The 20,681-nt window shown below is 35.4% G+C and overlaps 1 protein-coding gene across 1 annotated transcript; it reads left to right on the top strand.

Moving 5' to 3' along the window:
- Window positions 1-13,052: 13,052 nt before the first annotated feature.
- LOC121734048 (cytochrome P450 6B6-like) lies at window positions 13,053-19,910 on the top strand. Its single transcript, XM_042124450.1, has 2 exons — window positions 13,053-14,633; window positions 19,209-19,910. The coding sequence occupies exons 1-2, from the start codon at window positions 13,277-13,279 to the stop codon at window positions 19,388-19,390; spliced, it is 1,539 nt and encodes a 512-aa protein (XP_041980384.1). The 5' UTR covers window positions 13,053-13,276; the 3' UTR covers window positions 19,391-19,910.
- Window positions 19,911-20,681: the final 771 nt, after the last annotated feature.

The following is a 20,681-nucleotide window of genomic DNA, read 5'->3' as shown; positions in this document are numbered from 1 at the left end:
AAATGCCCCTTAAACTCTGAAACGAATTGTCGCCATTGATATTTCCGGACCAATACGACCTGCATTCTGCAATCCTTCAAGAAGAGCGTATTCCCTCTTAACACGCTCACTGTGTCTGCACCACATGTGGGTCATTTTGAGTTTGAGTTCATACGTGTGTGCACCACATAATATGGATCTTACCTCCATAGAAATTTAAAACATTTTTAAAGGATACACGTGTCAGTTTCTTATCGTTTTTTTGCATACACGTATGAACTATAAACTAGGAAAACTAACTGAACAATGTCCGGGGGACATTTCGATGGGGTTCCCAAGGTATGAACTATGAGTATGTAAAGTTACTAGATTTTTTAGTAGTATTAGAGTAAAGTAAAACAAACTAATTTATCGATTACAATGAAAATGACAATAATAATATAGTAAGTAAATAATAAAAAGATTAATGACAAGCATTATAGCATGAGAAACAATAGCACTATTTTCTAAAATATGTCATAACTCCTCTTCCGGGTCTTGAACGGCGGTTCATTAATAAACACGTAAAAACCAAAAAAAAAACAATAAACCTTTTTTAACGTGGCGGGTGACACGGAAGCCGTGTCATCTACTTCTATGGCGTATGACACGGCTCACGTGTCACGAGAAAATTGTATGCCGCCACGACTGAAAGTCTTCAAAAAGGTGCGCCGCATTGAATCGGTTTAAATGAATAAAGCCGAAGAAAACACTAAACCAAAAGTAGATATTGTGCTGTGTGCACGAGTTGATTGATAGGTATTATAGGTAACGAAAAAAATAAAATAAAATAAAATAATTAACGTGGAATTTAATAAATTCATTGAGTGCACGACATGTGGGTAGATGAAAATATAGTTCATACGTGTGTGCATCATATGTGGGTCTTTCAATATGATTTTATGTTAAATAATATGTCATAATATACACTTTTCTTAACTTATTATAAATTATTTTTAACAAAAAATTAAAACCGACTTCCAGGATAACAACAATAATAACAAAAAAGTATTAAATAATAATTCTTACTCTTTGAAGTGCCTTAGGCATAATTCTCCTAAACCTCAACTATTTCTGTACACAATCTTCATTATTTTGAAGACGGTACCAGCTAATAATACTGAGTTCTATGACAAAATATTTTGTATATTCAAAACTGGTACCGACTTCAAAATAATGAAGATATTGTGTACAGAAATAGTTGAGGTTTAGGAGAATTATGCCTAAAGCACTTCAAAGAGTAAGAATTATTATTTAATACTTTTTTATTCATTATAAATTGTTATTGTTTTTACCCTGGAAGTCGGTTTAAATTTTTTGTTAAAAATAATAATTTCACTCTTTTTAGTCATTTATAAGGTTTCCTTTACAGACTAATGTGTTATGCTTAGTGACTTTGGATCCAGGATACACTTTCATGATGTGAGAACTCATTGTCTGAGATCACTACCACTTCAGAATTGCTTAAGCAACTCCAAGCATATTCACTGTATAATAATATGCTTGGCGTTAATCAAGCAATGATAAAATTAATGTTCATTGTTCATATGCCTGTCTTTAATGGCTCTAAAGTTTTGTTCAGTGACTTTCTTTCTATCATTACACTAATGAAAAGTCATCAGCTCAACATAATATAATATTATGCTCAAATGTAACTATAATCGTCAGTATAAATTTTAAGGAGATACCTCAAAGATCTCATGATCAAATTGCTAACTTGGTAACCTAAACACCAGGGCCGAATCATTTACATTGAAATAACATTATATTTTTTTAAATTGTTCGGCAAATTCGGGTTTCGATCTTAAATACATAACAGAACATTTACAAATTTCATATCTAAATATTTACTAAGGGAAATACTGCGTATTGGCTACAAGAATAAAGTGAACGTTTACTTAAATCCACATCAATACTTATCAAAGAAAATAATCATGGAAAATAAATGTACACAGACGTCTTCTATTGACCTTAATCAATTTTACGCTAAAAATAATTGTAATTATGATAATATTACGACTAGATCTAGTGACTTGGATAAAAATACTAACCTAAATCAATGTCTTTTTCGTTTGTAACTATATTAACATTTTTCATCAAAACATTAATGGCCTTATCAATAAATCAGATTTGCTGACAGTATGTATTGACGAAATTACAAATGATGGGAGCCCAATAGACATTTTGGGCATAACTGAACATAATATGATAAAGGATGACAAAACTTTTCTGAACATTCCAAATTATAAATTAATATCAAGCTACTTACGTAACAAACGAGATGGTGGTTCTTGTATTTTAGTTAAAAGAGATCTAAAAGCCGACCCAATTAACAAGCTCATGAATCTCTCAATCCCAAACTTATTAGAATGTTCTGCCATCCGATTGACAGAACATAAAATGTGTATATTGTGTATATATAGACCCCCCAAACCTAATAAGCAAGCATTCATTTCATTTTTGGAAAGGTTTGACCTAATTCTATCAAAATTAATTAATGCAATGAAGGTAATAATATGTGGGGACTTTAATATAGACATTCTTAAAGATACTTATCAAAGTAGAGAACTGAAAGGCTTGCTTAGCAGCTATAATCTAAGAATGGAAATAAAACAACCTACGAGACTTGCTAGTAACGCATGCATAGACAATATTTTCCATAATATACCACGTAGTGAAGCTAAAATCATAGATACCGTTCTGTCTGATCATACTGCACAAGTGTTAAAATGTCCATGTAAAAAAACAAGCTTATTAAAATATTGGTACAAAGAAGTTCGCGACTTTAATATACAAAATAAAATCAAGTTCAAAGAGTGCCTCAAATCGCTTAAATTTACTGAAGTCTACAATGAGAATGATCCAAATACTGCATTAAATAATTTTCATGACTTGTTTAAACTGTTTTATGAATTGTGTTTTCCTATTATCAGAATAAAAATCTATAATAAAGTTCGACCAAAATGGGTTACCAAAGGCATTAAAATATGCAGTAAAAGAAAGAGAGAACTCCTATGGAAATGTCAAAAAAATCCAAATGAAATGAATAAAAAAATGTTTCAAAAATATTATAAAAGATACAGGTTAGTCATAAAAAATACACAACGAGCTCAAAACAATTACTATATACAACAATCTAAAATAAAATCAAAGGCTGTTTGGAAGATAATAAATAATAATAAAACACAGTTTATTAACGAAAACATTAATGAAATAGATGATAATGGATTTATTATAAAAGACCCAAAAATTATTGCTGATCGTTTTAACGACTATTTTGTTAAAGTAGGAAAACCCGAAAATGGTTATAATAATAAACTAATAATATAACACCCAGTTTAAATTCATGTTTTATGTCGTACACTACACCTGAAGAAGTAATTAAGATTATCCTCGCGCTCAACAATACAAATAGTGTGGGCATAGACGGTATAATAACAGAAATTTTAAAAGAAACAGCATCCATTATAGGACCGGTATTAACGTATTTAATTAATTTAAGTATTGAAAACGGAATCTACCCTGACAGACTAAAACAATCTGTAATCATTCCAATATTTAAAAAAGGCTTAAGGAGCGATATACGATCATACAGGCCAGTGGCTTTAATACCTACAATATCAAAAATATATGAGAAAGTCATATATACTAGGCTTTACAAGTTCAAAAAAAAAACAAATTCTAATATCTGAACAATATGGATTTAGAAAGAGTAAAAATATTAATGATGATAATTATGAATTTGTTAATAAGGTATACAGCAGCCTGGATAGTCGAAATTGTGCTACATCAATGTTTATGGATATGTCGAAAGCATTCGATCGAGTAGATCACAAACGCCTCCTACAAAAACTGTACATGTACGGAATCAGGGGTATCGCGCTTAAACTAATAAAATCGTATTTGTTTAACAGAAAACAAGTAACCCAAATAAAGAGATACTGTCCTTCAAATAGATGTGTACAGCAATATCTATCCGAGGCTCAGGAAACAGAATATGAAGTCCCACAAGGGACCTCTCTTCTTTCTTATTTATTTTAATGACCTCGTCAAATGTAAAGGTAAGAACAATATGACGTTATTTGCTGATGATAGCACAATTTTATTTATAGAAAAAATCATGAATGATATAGAATCAAATATTAAATTAACTATGGACAAAATTATCGAATGGCTAGAAACTAATAACTTAAAATTAAATTTTGATAAAACTAAACTAATGAATTTTAAACGTGCAACATCTAATAAAAAAACTAAATTTGACATTAACATGGACATATTTTTAATGAAATTGACACAACAAAGTTTTTAGGAGTAGTAATTGACAACAAATTGACATGGAAACCACATATAGAATATGTAAGTAAAAAAATTAATCAAAGTGCATATACGCTCTATAGAAACTTAGACCTATAACAAATTTATCAACAATGTTAACAGCATACCATGGATATGTTTCATCTACTATTAGATACGGCATAATGTTCTGGGGCAATTCCACTCATTGGCTAACGGTTTTTAGGGCCCAAAAGAAATGCATCAGGGCTATTTGCAACATTGGTAAGAGGGATTCGTGTAGACCGAAGTTTATTAATTTAAGTATACTAACATTACCATCAATGTATATTTATGAATGTGCTTTGTATGTTAGGAAAAATCTAGAGAAATACGAAACATGTTCCTCGGCTAGACATAAAGATAAACTGCTAGCAATACAAGCTAAATCGGAATTAAAAGTAAAAGTATAGTTTGTATGGCACCCGAAATTTATAATAAACTACCTACAAATATAAAAAATATCGAGGAATTAAAACACTTTAAAAATAAATTAAAGAACTATTTAATAAGTAAATGTTATCACACCTTAAAAGAATACTTAAACGAAAAAGAGACATAATCGGTATAAATAAATATTAATTTTACATTAGTCTTCTAACTCTCAATAAAAACTCAAAAACGCCTAAAAATTCTGCTAATTTTGGTATTGAAATATTTGTGAAGTTCACGGAAGGTTTTATATTAGGATGGAAGCGATACAAAGTTCATCGGGTCAGCGGATATTAGTGGGCCATTAATGTATTGATAATTATTAATGTTACTACCACCAGTGCATATATTTATAAAAAAATAAATAATTGTTAGACTAATTCTGATAAAATATTAAATGACTTAAGTATTATTATTATTGCACGCCTTAACGGCTAATTGTAGATCGTACCAGGTAGTAGAAGTACCAGGACATCTTTGTAATACCTTATAACCTACAATTGCAAAAATAAATGATTTGATTTAAAAGACGATTAAAAGTACCAATAATAGGGTTATAATTAGATAATTCATGGTCTGGTGACTGGTGGTAGTGATGTTGATGATGATGATGAATATAACTTGCATAGTAGCATATGAAATCACTATATGTTTCCATATACATTTTGAGGAGTTCCTTCGATTACTAATGGATGGAATAGTTGTGATGATGATGATGATTAATTAAATTTGCATAGTAGTATATGCTTTCAGTTCTTAAGACAACGCCAAAACCCCCAAATATGTATATTATTTATATATAACGAGTAAGGAGTTCTGTTCACCACCTTCGAATCATGGTGTATCCTGGTGCAAATCTTACATTTTGGTAACATATGCCTGAAATACTTCATATGAAACAAAAAAACCATATGTTTCCAATTGAATTTTGAGGAATTCCCTTGATTACTCATGGATCCCATCATCAGGTCACCACTTTCGTGAAAATGGGACCAAATTGGAGTGAAACCTAATATAACAAAACAAAAATTTTGAAAATCGGTTCACAAACGGCGGAGTAATCGTTGAACATACATAAAAAAATATATCTACAGGCGAACATATAACCTCCTCATTTTTGGAAGTCGGTTGAAAACGTGTTTGCAAGCACGTGAGGGATCTACCTAGCACTTTGTAGCCACACTGTTAACGTGAACGAAAAGGCCGGCAACGCACCTGCAACTCTGATGTTGCGAGTGTCCATAGGCGACGGTTGTTGCCTTCTAACAGGTGACTCGTTTGCTCTTTTTCCCCCAGTTCAATAAAAAAAATACATTAATGGTACAAATGGTACAAACGGTAAAAAACAAGCTGAGGTTGTGAACACAATCAGGGTATTAAGATCTATATTTATAGATCTTGATAGCCCGTCTATCAAGAAATTCTACGAGTCATGCTTACTCGTACTAGTCATGTTAAACGAGGATTGACGCAGCAACAAAATATTATGTACTACTCGTTAGTGTGCCACCACTTTTACTCGGAAACACCGGATGATCCAATTTATCCTTAATTTACAGAGTTTAGTTGAATTCTACGCAGGTATGATAAATTAATACGCGCCTTGATAAATTGCGGTCAGGAATCAGGATTTTCAGGTCACAAATCACAATAAAAACGTTAATTGAACCGAAATAGCTTATTATGTTGTGAATTCTCATGTTTTTGTTGCTTTGCAAATACAATGCATATTTTAGTAGATATTATGTATCTACGTATTTTGTAAGTATTTCTAAGTTCTATTATTATGTATAATTAATTTATAAAATAATTCAAACTCATACTGTGGGAATGACACTAGTAACATTGTGACTTGTGAGTTTGTGAGAGTGTAATATGTTCGTTACATCTTCACGCTTAAACTGCTGGAGCGATTTCGATAAAATTTGGCAAGGAGTTATTTGACATCCTGGATTAACATAAAAGCTACATATTACTTCTAAGGAGGAAGGCTATAGGCTATATTTTATCACGCTAAGACTTATAGGATCGAAGAAATAGAGGAAAATATGGAAAAAAACGGGGAAAATTATTTGAAAGATCTAACTTGAACGCGCTAATCTCAGGAACTACTGGTCCGATTTGAAAAATTCTTACAGTGTTATATAGCCCATTTTTTGAAGAAGGCTATATTTTATCACGCTAAGACTAATAGGAGAATGTGGAAAAAACGGGGGAAATTATTTGAAAGGGCTTATCTCGCGAACTACTGGAGCAATTTTTATGTTATTTGGCACAGACACAGATAAAAAAAATTCAAAAATAAATAAATAAAAAAATAAATAAGTCAATAAATTTCTGACTATAATTAATGATTTAAAAAAAAATCTAACTCTACCGGGGTAGATAAGAAGTAGACCACGTGAAGGATCATAGGCTATCGATTTTAATCATTTTTTCAGTGGCTATATATTTTATACCCGTGCGACGCCGGGGCGGGTCGCTAGTATTATAATATAGCTTAGTCTTAGTTAAAGTAGGTTGATCAAGGTTTAAAATTTGCCACCCTTAGTTGTTATACCGTTAAAGGATGATATTAATCCATCAGACGAATTGCATCAGCTGATATTGTTGGGATTTGGGCCCACCGTCCAGTTTCGCAGAAGGCGATGTACTTTAACCGGCTGCGCATTGCCACCATGACTCATATTGTGTGTTGTAACTTGTAGCAAGTCACCATGATATTCGACGTTCCAAGTCTATATCGCGACATAATATGGCAGCTATTAATGTCTTTAGTTAAATATGAGTACTAACACAACTAGAATATAAGACTATACTAACATTTTATTTTTATTTTATTTTTAATATTTAATGGATCTTGTTGTCCGAAAATAAACATTTTTATTTTTAATTATTTATTTATTTAAAGACTCTACGGCTACATAGCTCCACCTGGTGACAAATGCAATATCAAAAACCCTCTTGATACAACTTTTGAAAGCAACATATCGACGGGTGAAAGCGGAAATGTCGTAACTTGAATTTTAGGTAAAATCGCTTTTTAATTGATTGTTATACCTATAATCTCGTCTTGCTACGATAAATTCTAGTAAAGATATGATCATGGATGTTTACCACCTTTTAGCACAGACCTTATAAAAAATTGTCGTATAACTAGACGAAAAATTGCAATTTTTAACCGACTTCCAAAAACGAGGAGGTTATATATTCAGCTGTGGATTTTTTTTGTATGTTCATTGGATAAAAGATAGATACGGCAATGCGTGAAAAATTAAAAAATGATACCACATTGTTTCTTTAACTCTCGAGTTTGATTTGAATGAGTTACGACATTTCTGTCACCTAAAATACATCGTTCACAAAGATACGACAATTTATTTCATACTAATTTCATAAGCATGAAAAAGTTATTACAGATCAACTCATAATTTTTGTAATACGACTCTTTTAGCACATGGTATAAAAAGTAAATTTGCTAATATTTTTTTGTTGATTATTCAATAAAACTATTATAGAGCTATTGTTGTTGTTAATAAATACTGACTTCTATCTTGATAAATATAAAAGTTATCACAGAAACCGGCGTGAAGCAGCGCCTGCGCTGTGTTTCGCCGAGTGAGTGAGTTTACCGGAGGCCCAATCCCCTACCCTATTCCCTTCCCTACCCTCCCCTATTACCCTATTCCCTCTTAAAAGGCCGGCAACGCACCTGCAGCTCTTCTGATGCTGCGAGTGTCCATGGGCGACGGAAGTTGCTTTCCATCAGGTGACCCGTTTGCTCGTTTGCCCCCTTATTTTATTTAAAAAAAGTTATGAATTTTTAAAAAAGTTTTTTGGCTCTACTGTAAAGTTGGGTTTTTCGAGATACGCCACTTCTGCTTTCACCAATCGATATTATTCTAAAAAAAGTAGCTACTTTTTAGAATAATATCGCCGGATATTGAATTATTAAGCTTAATTCAATATCCGGCTTTGGCTATTTAAGACGTATTGCTAGAATAAAATTGCCATGATTGTTTTTAATTAGTTTAGTATTCAATATAAAAAAATGGAATTGATTAGCCGGCGAAGAATCCAAAATGCGTTTTAAAGACAATGCTAATCTCTATATTATTTACTTGAAGGCTACGAATAATAAAAACTAAGGAAAAGTAACTCCGTCAAAAAACATGCTCCACAATACTTGTCAAAAAAGTGTACCTTAGGTACACTTTTCAATACATTTGCAATATTTAGGTGGCCTTGAGCGGTATAAAGGCTGACGTTACATGACAGTTCGATATGAACCTAATTTAAAACGGTAATTAGTATGGGAGTTATGTTTCCTTAGTTTTTATTATTCGTAGCATGAAGGGATATAAGTTATAATATTAAAGAACTCTACAAATAGTATAGGTAATGAATAATTGCCCCACAGTACACACACGTAAATACATCAACTTGTATTGAAACATCAACAGTGACTTAATCATCAGCAACACGTTATTATTATAATCTAAGTAATTGTTTATCACAAAGGTGATTGATGCCGGCAGCCGGTAGAGCGATTACAATAATTTACAAGGCCCATACCCAGCAAATTGGAATAAACACCGTAATTATTTTTAACAAAAAATTAAAACCGACTTCCAAGGTAAAAACAATAATAACATCCTTATAATATGAACTAAAAAGTATTAAATAATTTTTCCTATCTAATAGTGCCTTTTTCCGAATTCGGCTAAACCTCAACTATTTCTGTACTCAATCTTCATCATTTTGAAGTCGGTACCAGATAGCTGAATCTTTAGTTCTCTGACAGAATATTTAAAACTTTTGGAACTGGCACTGACTTCAAAATTATGAAGATTGAGTACAGAAATAGTTGAGGTTTAGCCGAATTCGGAAAAAGGCACTATTAGATAGGAAAAATTATTTAATACTTTTTAGTTCATATTATAAGGATGTTATTATTGTTTTTACCTTGGAAGCCGGTTTTAATTTTTTGTTAAAAATAATAATTTCACTCTTTTTAGTTACCCATCGCGTAAATTGTATATTTAATATTCTAACAATTTGTTAAGAGTCAGACGCCGTGCTCACAAATATCAGGTAGATAATTTTAAACAATACAATTTAAAAAAATCGAAGTGAACAGTAAACACGTGCGAGCCGCTAGGCAATTATTGTACCTATAAACTTGCATAGGAATTCGATCCGTATATGTATCAAAATCGTGTAAATATAAACCGTATAAACGAAGTATTTTTATACTAATTGCGATTGTGTTTCTTATTCCTATTACGATGTAGATTAGCTATGTATGTCCACATTGTGCACTTTCATCTTCAATTTTCGTCATCTTCTTTCATTCAACTTTCGTATTGGCGCATTCAATAATTGAATGAGTCAAAGAACGCAACGCTAACATTGTAATTTTTTTTTGTTCGGTTGGCCTGAAGGAAACTGGGCACTATGGGAAAAAGACTAAGAAAAATTTTGACGAAAAAATACAACCCCCAATGACCGCCCCTTTTTATTACAGCAATCTATAGGGGACGCCAAGGGAAGCAAAAAAGCTCAGATAAACTTTTCTCAAAAATCAACCCCTGACAAGCGTCACATTTCGGCCTGTCATTCGACAGGGCTTGATTTTTGAGAAAAGTTTAACTGAGTTTTTTTGCTTCCCTTGGCGCCCCCTATCGATTGGTATAATAAAAAGGGGTGGTCATAGGGGGTTGTGTTTTTGTGGTCAAAATTTTTCTTAGTATTTTCGCCATACTAACGTGGTTCGTATATCGGCCTGTATCTGGCCGGGGGTTGATTTTTGAGAAAAGTTTATTTAAGATTTCTTACTGCCCTTGGTGCCCCCTATCGATTGGTGTATTTAAAAGGGGTGGTTATAAGAGGTTGAATTTTTTCGTCCAAATAATTTCAAGTATTTTCTCCGTACCTACTAACGAGGGTCACATTTCAGCCTGTCTTTCGACAGGCGTTGATTTTTGAGAAAAGTTTATCTGAGCTTTTTTGCTCCCCTTAGCGCCCCCTATCGATTGGTATATTCAAAAAGGGTGGTTATAAGAGGTTCAAATTTTTTCCATAGTGCCCCGTTTCCTTCAGTCCAACCCAAATGTGTGCCTTACGCTCTGGAGTAAAGGTTGAATTTGTTACTTATGTTCAATTTTGTGGTACTTGAAATATTATGTATTTTGAAACAACATTATGTATATTTTTTTGTATTAAAATCGCTTTGAAATGTACCAAATAAATAAGGACATAACGTAATGACTGATGATATTTTATGGTGTTGTGTGTATATTGTATCCATATACAACCATGTGAGTTGTGACATTGGTGACCCTGACATGGTAGTGATGATGATGATGATGATGAATGTAATTTGCATAGTAGCATATGCTTTCAGTTCTAAAACAACACCTAAGCCCCCAAACTTGTATCTATAAGGAATCCGGAGTTCTCTTAGTATCTTCGGAACCATAGTATACCTTGGTGCAAAATCTTGCGTTTTGGTAGCATATGCTTAGGATTCTTCTCATAAAACTAAAATCACCATATATTTCTATATAAATTTTGAGGAGTTCCTTCGATTACTCATAGATCCCATCATCAGATGACCACTTTTGTGAAAATGGGACCAAATTGGAGTAAAACCTAATATAACGAAACAAAAATTTTGAAAATCGGTTCACAAACGGCGGAGAAGTGGTCGAACATACAAAAATAAAAAAAATAAAATAAAAAAATATCCACAGCCGAATATATAACCTCCTCGTTTTTTGGAAGTCGGTTAAAAAATCGGCCAAGTGCAAGTCGGACTCGCGCATTAAGGGCTCCGTACCGGTATAGAGCAAAGTAGGGAAAAAAATATATTTTTGTATGGGAGCCCCTAATTTTATGTTAATTTTATTATGTTTTATAAGGGTACAAATAATATAATGAAGAATAATATAATTAAGAATTTTGTGAACACTTCAAGTTCCTATCTGTTGCCATTATTGATTACGACCAAAAAGGCCAAAAACTTCACGTTTCTTGTATGGGAGCCCCCCTTAAATATTAATTTTATTTTGTTGCTATATTTAGTTTTTAGTATTTGTTGTTAAGAAATACACAATCTGTGAAAATTTCAGAAGTCTAGCTATAGCGGTTCTTGAGATACTAGCAAAGTCAAAGTCAAAGTCTCAGTAATAGGGTCCAGTTTTTACCGTTTGGGTACGGAACCCTAAAAATATCACTGATATGACCTCTATGACCACAGCATAAAGTATCTTAGAGATTCAGAGGTATAATAAAACAGAATGACATGCCATGTATTAAGTAGGTAGTTAATAATTAATAGTTAATAGTTATAAATTATAATCCACAGTATCTATTATAATAATTTGTCCTAAGCTACATCGTGGTCGGTGCAGTTGCACTAACTATCTTAACTATAACGATAAGATAAAAATGTCAAAACAACAGTCAAATCTCTCAGATTTAGTTAATAATAATGGATTGCACCCTTTTTTAGAGTAACCGGTAAAGTTAAACAAAATACATTATAGGTAGGTACACCCTAAAATCTAAATCTAAATTACCCTATTATCACTTTGTTTTGCTACATACTATATTAAGGTAGTAATAAATAATAATAATAATAATAATATCTATGGACGCTTCACACCACGTCAGTCTGGCCCCGTGCTAAGTACCTAAAACTTGTGTTACAGGTACCGAACAACGGAAATATATTTAATACTTTTATACTATACATACATTTAAGATTTTTATTATATCATACACATATTTAATACACATCCAGACCCGGTAACATTGAAAACTTTTTGTTCCGTCGGCGGGACTCGAACCCGCGACCCCCGGCTTGAGCTACCGCTCACCACTGAGCCACGGAGGTCGTCAAAATAATAATTATATTCATCGTACGGACTTTAAAAAGATGTACTTATATATATTAGCATATTGTACTATGTATGAAACGATATGGTGTATGGACACGACACACGGTCGATTAAAGTCGGTCATGAGTTCATGACTCATGTCTCATGCTCGTACACACAAGACACCAACCTGTAGGACTGTGGGCTGCACTAAAGGCTGCACTGTGATAATATTAATCTCGCGCTATCTTCGGCGTAACTACGCCATTCTTACTACTAAGTCATTCAGTTGAAAAACTGGTGACTATGGAAACCGTTCGTAGTGTAAACAATAATAACCGGTAATATATATGTATAGGAAACCGACACTCCGATACACAGTTCCAACCGCGACCTCCAACCGAGCAGTGCCGAGCAGTCAGCAGACGCCAGACGGCCGTCCCGCGCGCCAGATAACAGTCCGCTGACGGCCGAGCCCCGCATCACACGAGCGCGATCTCGATAGCGGTTTTGTGTTATGTGAATAATTTGAGATTAACGAGTGTTCAGAACATTGATCGAATACTATAAGGACGTTTCTAATAAAATAGGTACAGCACGAGCACAAAATGATAGTTTTAATACTTGTGGCGGCGGTGGCAGCCGCGCTCTACTATTACAGCACCAAATCTCACGACTACTGGAAAAAGAGGGGCGTCAAACACGACAAGCCCCTCCCCGTCGTGGGCAACAACGCGCTTAACTTCTTCATGAGGAGGAGCATGTCCCAGGCCATCGAGGAGATGTACTGGAAGTATCCCGATGAAAAGATCGTGGGATTCTTTCGGGGTCCGTACCCCGAGCTGATAATCCGCGACCCCGACATCGCCAAGCAGATTCTGACCACTGATTTCTCGTACTTCTACCCTCGGGGTCTGATCAGCCGGCAGCCGATCATCGAGCCGATGCTGCGAAACCTGTTCTTCGCGGACGGGGACCTCTGGCGGCTGCTCCGGCAGCGCATGACCCCGGCCTTCACGAGCGGCAAGCTCAAGGCGATGTTCCCGCTGATCGTGGAGCGGGCGGAGCGCCTGCAGGCCCGCGCGCTGCAGCTCATCGCCGCCGACAAGGTGCTCGACGCGCGGGAGCTCATGGCGCGGTACACCACCGACTTCATCGGCGCCTGCGGGTTCGGCCTCGACGCAGACTCGCTGCAGGACGAGAACTCCGTCTTTAGGAAAATCGGCGCGAAAATTTTTAAAGTTAGTCCCAAGGACTTCGCGAAAAACGTCCTCAAGCTCCTGTTCCCCTGGACATTCAGGCACGTGAAGGGCCTCGCGAGGGTGGAGGGGGACATCATGCAGATAGTGGCCGAGGTGCAGCGGCAGAGGAACTACAAGCCCTCGGGCCGGAACGACTTCATAGACCTCCTGCTGGAGTGCAAGGCGAAGGGGAAGATAGTTGGCGAGTCCATCGAGCGGGTGACTGCGGACGGCGAGCCGGAGGTGGCGACGCTGGAGATGGACGACGAGCTGATAGCGGCGCAGGTGTTCGTTTTCTTCGCGGCCGGCTTCGAGACTTCGTCGTCAGCGACCAGCACTACGCTCAACGAGCTGGCGCACAACCCCGACGTGCAGGCCCGAGCGCAGGCGGAGATCGACCGCGTGCTCGCCGCACACGGCGGGAAGCTCAGCTACGACGCCGTCAAGGAGATGACCTACCTGGAGTGGACGTTCAAGGAGGGCATGCGCGTGTTCCCGTCGCTCGGGTTCCTGGTGCGGGAGAGCGCGCGGCCGTACGTGATCGACGGCGTGGCGATCGACAAGGGGGTGAAGGTGTTCGTGCCGCTGCAGGCGATGCACAACGACCCGCGCTTCTTCGCCGAGCCCGACCAGTTCCGGCCGGAGCGCCACGACCCGCAGCAGTTCGACCCCGCCAACAAGTACGTCTACATGCCCTTCGGCGTCGGCCCCCGGGCCTGCATCGGTGAGTTTATACGATATAATATTACTAGGATATTTGAATGGCAATCCGCGAGTCTAGCATTTGAAAAATTAATATCACGTAATAATGTAATAAAATATAATAATCTTCTAAGCCCTTTCCTATCCTAGTTCTAAATACCGTTTTGATAAGGCATATTATATTATGATGCCCTTATTCGGTCAAAAAACGGCCGCGATAATGTTATATTTGCTAACTATGAGCACATATTGTTTATAGAATACGAGTGCAGAGTATATGTCACCGTAAGATTGTAAAAACCGCGAGATTGTAATATGACGAATAACGATTTCCGGTGATTTTAAATTAATTATTTCGTATTTAAAATAATTTCAATGCAAAATAGTATGAGATGTATGACATAAAAAAATTAGATATATTTAAAGTGCTGTTTGAATGTTCGGTTATTAAAATTAACCTAATTTATAATTCAAACTGCACTTTAAATATATGTATCTAAATTTTATTCAATGTTATACATCAAATATTCAGGCAATTGAAGTTATTTTAAATACGAAATAATTAATTTAAAATCACCGGAAAACTTTTTGTTTTCACTTCGTCATATTACAATCTCGCGGTTTTTACAATCTTACGGTGACATGTACACTACACAGTACTCATATTAATACAAAAGGATTTTACGAGTATGTAGACAGATTACAGAAACGGTTCATAGCATTGGAACATATTTTTCATTTTGCCATAGCCTCATCTCAATATGAGTCACAGTTTACAGACGTTTTCCGAGTTGAGTAGGAGTAGAGTACTCTAATGTTATTTCAGTGCAGAGTTTTAATGTTTGCAAGAAACTACATACTTATTTGTACTTATCTTTCAAGTGTACTGGTAGATTCATATAACATTTTTAAGCACAGTAAAATTCGCAATGAACTTCGTCTCTATCTAAATTCTAAAACATAATATCCATAATAAATGAAAAATAGTTTTTTCCAGTTCAGTCGTGAAATCAGATTTCGTTTGTATGGTAATGTAGAGTACGGACTACGGAGTACCTTTATCGTTTATGTTTATAGCAAACAAGTTCTGGTAAAAACTTTGTCATGAAAAACTAGACTAAACTTTTTATTATTCGAAGTGAAAAACCATAAAATTTGTTTGTGAATCCTGATATACATTTACACAAACAGTAAATATTGATATTCATTATTGAGTTTAAAACAAGTCAAATCGTTATTAGAGAAAATTATTTCCCTCATTTTCGCAATTTTATATTTTGATGTCGCTTTAGACTTTTTAGAGTCTAAAGCGACATCAAGTGCGCTATTTTGTAGAGACACGCCGCCCCGCACGATGCACCGTAGCGCCAGGCAAACAAAACACTCGCTATTTTAAATTTTTCCAAATTTCAATTAACCCTGGCCTTCCAAGTAGGTAACAAAGTTCTCCTATTAGTGCATAGTTTATAGGCTAGCAGCACTAGTATCTCTCTTTGTGTGGTGTTTTACTACCAAGCTGCTAACAGGTTACACGGAGTTCGTTTGGATTTGTAGTAGATCTTTCTTATAAGTTGACATAAAGTCGTGTATAGAACGAGATTATAGGCGCAGTAAAGGCTAAGATTGCCTATACAAGTATTTCAAAGGTGTAAATATACTTGATAAAACTTGCTCCAGTAAGTTACACTTGTAATAGACTGCACTTGTTACAGTTACACTTGTATTTACTTGTTGTAAAAATCATGTTTGTTTGTTAGTTCTTCTTTGTTAATGGTGAAAACCTATCATTGGCTTCTTGTTTTACCTATACTATAACTATTTAAGTAAAATTGTAAGCTGTTGGTTTTCCAATATTAAATAAATAAATAAATATTATTATATAAATATATAAATAAAAAAATGCACTTAGAACCATTTGACCTTGGGGGTGAGCTTCTCTTTGAGATCTTTTCTTTATCGCTTCTTTATAGAATCGCCAACTAAAATGTATGGAATTGACATAAGCGTTCGTTAATATGACGTTGACGATCGACTCGTCTTATGTCAATTCTATAACGAAGTGATAACGAAAAGTTTTGGATGAATTGCCTGGTTACTTGACCTTATAGTGGTGTATAAGTCAACTTTATGTGCCAATTATAAGTTAATTAGTTCTACAGTGGTTCCTTCCCAGAGTAAGTGTATTTGGGTGAATTTCCCAAACGGCGTTTTTTGTCTTCGTTGAAATTACTATTAAAAAATTATTAACTTTTAATTACTATTAAATATTGTTGTAAATTATTTGCTTTAGTATTCAATGGGTAGCTATAGGATTGTGACAAAAATATAATATGTCTAGGACTATTACAAAGATAGACATAAATAACTTAAATATCTATTTTTATCAAATCGGTGCTGCCCCTCTACTTTTTTAAAAAACAAAAACGCTTACATACTAGCAAATATGAATAATTTAAGGTTATAACTTATATTGTTTCATAGAATATTAGTTTCTCTATTATTATATACCATATTTTATTATTTAATTAACGATTATAGTTACTTAGAGGCACAAATGTACTTGTCCTGAGAATTTTTCTCATATCGCTGGATAAAAGAAATTTAAGCATCACTTTTCATCGACGAGACGGACAGTCCCCCCACCCCAATTTTAATTTACTCCTTAGTGTGTGCTTCCACGCAGTCACGACAAATTTGTGTCAAAACGCTGCATACTTATGTGAACAACATAAGTATGCCATTAAAATGCTCTCGGTCAAATATTTTATAATATCGGTGATTGAATTTTTTAAATGTAATTAATAGTTTTATAAAATTATTGTTTGGTTCTAATGAATGTAGTAAGTGATTAACCTTCATTATCTGTAACCAAATTTATCTTAGTTATAATGCATTTTTTATAATTTCCTAAAAAGTGCGTTTTTTCTCACGTCGCTGCTCTCATATCGGTGTAATCAGTGGTCATTTTAACCACCGATATGATAATTTACACCGCAATGATAAGAAAAAACGAATCGGTGTCTTAAATCTAATATCGGTGTTTGGAATCATGACCAACGCACAGTTTTGTCACATCGGTGGATTGCTTTATCATATCGGCTGATAACTTTACCATATCGGTGAATTGTTTTTATCATATCGGTTGATCTAGTGGCATTTCGTTAAGTATACAAAATAAATTACAAATGCGCAAGATTGTAAAAATGAATGGATGTAAGAATGTATTGGAAAATTTAAATTTTTTACTTAATTTTTGTTTTCACATCTAGTTCATTTTAATAAAGACAACGATGATAATTTTTTTTTTAAATTCTAAGTCCCTGCATCAAATACTGAAAAACATTTTAAAAATATTTTAATTTTATTGTAAGGACTCTGTTCTTTATCAAAATAAATATATAAATATAATATTATCATATCGCTGGATTAGTATGTCATTTCGGTGGTTAAACTTATCATATCGGTGCACAGAAATAATAATCGGTGCCGGTTTATCATATCGGTGGAAACCAGAATTCAAACTGAATTTTCTCCTTACTCTTAAATGATACGTTAATGATATTAAATTTGGGAACATTTTGTATCCTAAAGAATACATAAAACCTCAAAAGTATATAAAATATGTATAAATAAAAAAGTTCACCGATATAATTAAAAAAAAGTCATTTGTTGAAATTCACCCACTTACTCTGGAAAGAAACCACTTTATAGTCTTTATTTTATATATAAGGGTTTCTTGAAAACTATATCCAAAGTCCAAAGTATATAAAAAAAAGTCCTTTTAAAAATTTATCTCACCTTCACGGCTATTTTGAATGTTGTTTTTTTTTTTTTTTTTTTTTTAAATAAGGGGGCAAACGAGCAAACGCGTCACCTGATGGAAAGCAACTTCCGTCGCCCATGGACACTCGCAGCATCAGAAGAGCTGCATGTGCGTTGCCGGCCTTTTAAGAGGGAATAGGGTAATAGTGGAGGGTAGGGAAGGGAAGGGAATAGGGGAGGGTAGGAAAGGGAATAGGGTAGAGGATTGGGCCTCCGGTAAACTCACTCACTCGGCGAAACACAGCGCAAGCGCTGTTTCACGCCGGTTTTCTGTGAGGACGTGGTATTTATCCGGTCGAGCCGGCCCATTCGTGCCGAAGCATGGCTCTCCCACGTATAAGTGGTTCTTCGTCCCAATTTGACATTTGTCAGTTTGACAGTTTTGACAATTCATTTGCTGAATTGATTGAGAGGAATTGCTAATTAATGTAACCATTTTAGCCATGCTGGCCCCGGAACCACTACAAGACCAGATTTTGTTACTTGGGAGCTGATCCCAGAAGCGGCGATAGTTAGGGAAGGGAGATGCTAGGCGACCACCCAAGGCGTCGGATGAAAAGGGCGCTGAAGGCAGACAAAAAGGGACTCGTAGGCTCCCCGTTTCTTGCTCTACCTACCAGCACCCTGAGCGCTGATGGAATCTCGCCCAGGGCGCTAGTAGTACTAAAACCGGCACTGGCCGATCCGAACTCACCTTGATGATGATGAAAATTATCCTACATTTATGAAGTTTTTTCCATTCAGTCGAGTGAAACATATTGTGGTGGTGTTGCAGGCGAGCGGCTGGGGCTGATGCAGTCTCTGGCGGGCCTGGCGGCGGTGCTGGCGCGGTTCACGGTGCGGCCCGCCCCCGGCGCCCCCCGCCGCCCCGCCGTCGACCCCGCCTCCGGCATCGTGCAGAGCGTCAAGGGCGGCGTCCCGCTCGTGTTCATCGAGCGCTCCGCCCCGCCCGCCTAGACCTCAGCGAGAACAGAAGTCACTCCCGAAGATACGATATCGATTTACGAGTCAGCAGTCTTACCCCCGAAGTCCGAACTGATACGATTTTAATTTACGACTCTGATTAGTCTCAAATTATTAAGCCGCAGAAAGATGCTAGTACCTACCCACAGATAGCTGTCAGGAGTGGGAAAAGGATGAGGCACAACGCCTACGTTGTGTTGGAAGAACTTAATTCAGCCTTGTATTGAGGTTGGATAAAGGACATTATACTATGCTTCGGATGTGTTATTTCTATATACAGTCTTGAATGTATTTGTAAGTAAAAGAGGCAAGCTGAGTTAAATGATGCGACTGAAAATATTGTGATTTTAATCTAAAGGTAGCAAGAGTAAGCAACGTCTAGTATTAAGTTCTTAACATACTATCTATAATTATTATGTTACGTTCTGTCTGCTATGTATCTTAGCAAGACCGTGATAACACCAGAGACTAGATAGTAGTGTATACTCTCTGATAACACGATTAAATTATATTTTCAGCCTTTTTTTTTTTGGTCGGGAAATGTCATTAATCATTATGCATCCCCGGCAGCGCTCCCCCCATCCCATTGTCAGCCTAGGATACATAATACTTGTATTGCGAGGAGGCGAGATTGTACAATTTAATTCTGCACGTAAAATAAGAAACAGTGTGCACTATGCACTGAATACGAACGCAGGAGACAAACTGTTTACTTATCAATTGAGTTATCAGTTAGCACATTCAGTTATATTAATATTATTAGATATTATTATGTAAATTGTCGTAGACATCTAGTTAAATTAGCCAGGTAACTAGACGCCTAGAGCTGTTCAATATGAATATTGTCAAACTATATAACTATAAAATTATATTAACATCAAAGGCTCTTTACTAACAACGCATAAAGTACCACATAATATTATTATAACTTCTAAATAGTTACTACGTAACCATAGTACTGTAGTCTGTAGATGATCCCTGATTATTCGAATACTATGTAAAGAAATAATTTTATTATATTTTGACGTTATTTGAATTTATTATAAATTTATGAGGCCATCGGTTGTTTTAAATTATTATTAGGACATTCAAATTGGTTTCTATGAAACTAAAGAATGTCCTAGGTGGTCGTATTTAAAATAAGAAGCGACATAAAATGTATATTATAAGAAATGCAATTTTAAATGTTGTAAACGTAAGTCTATAGTCTGTCAAGAAAGTGAAGAAATTAAAAAGTGGCAACATCGTAATGTCATCCACATTACGATGTTGCCACTTTTTAATT

The sequence above is a fragment of the Aricia agestis genome, chromosome 15 (assembly GCF_905147365.1).
Source record: "Aricia agestis chromosome 15, ilAriAges1.1, whole genome shotgun sequence".
NCBI lineage: Eukaryota > Metazoa > Arthropoda > Insecta > Lepidoptera > Lycaenidae > Aricia > Aricia agestis.
Note: the sequence above shows the minus strand (reverse complement) of the source record. Positions and strands in the feature narration are given on the sequence as shown.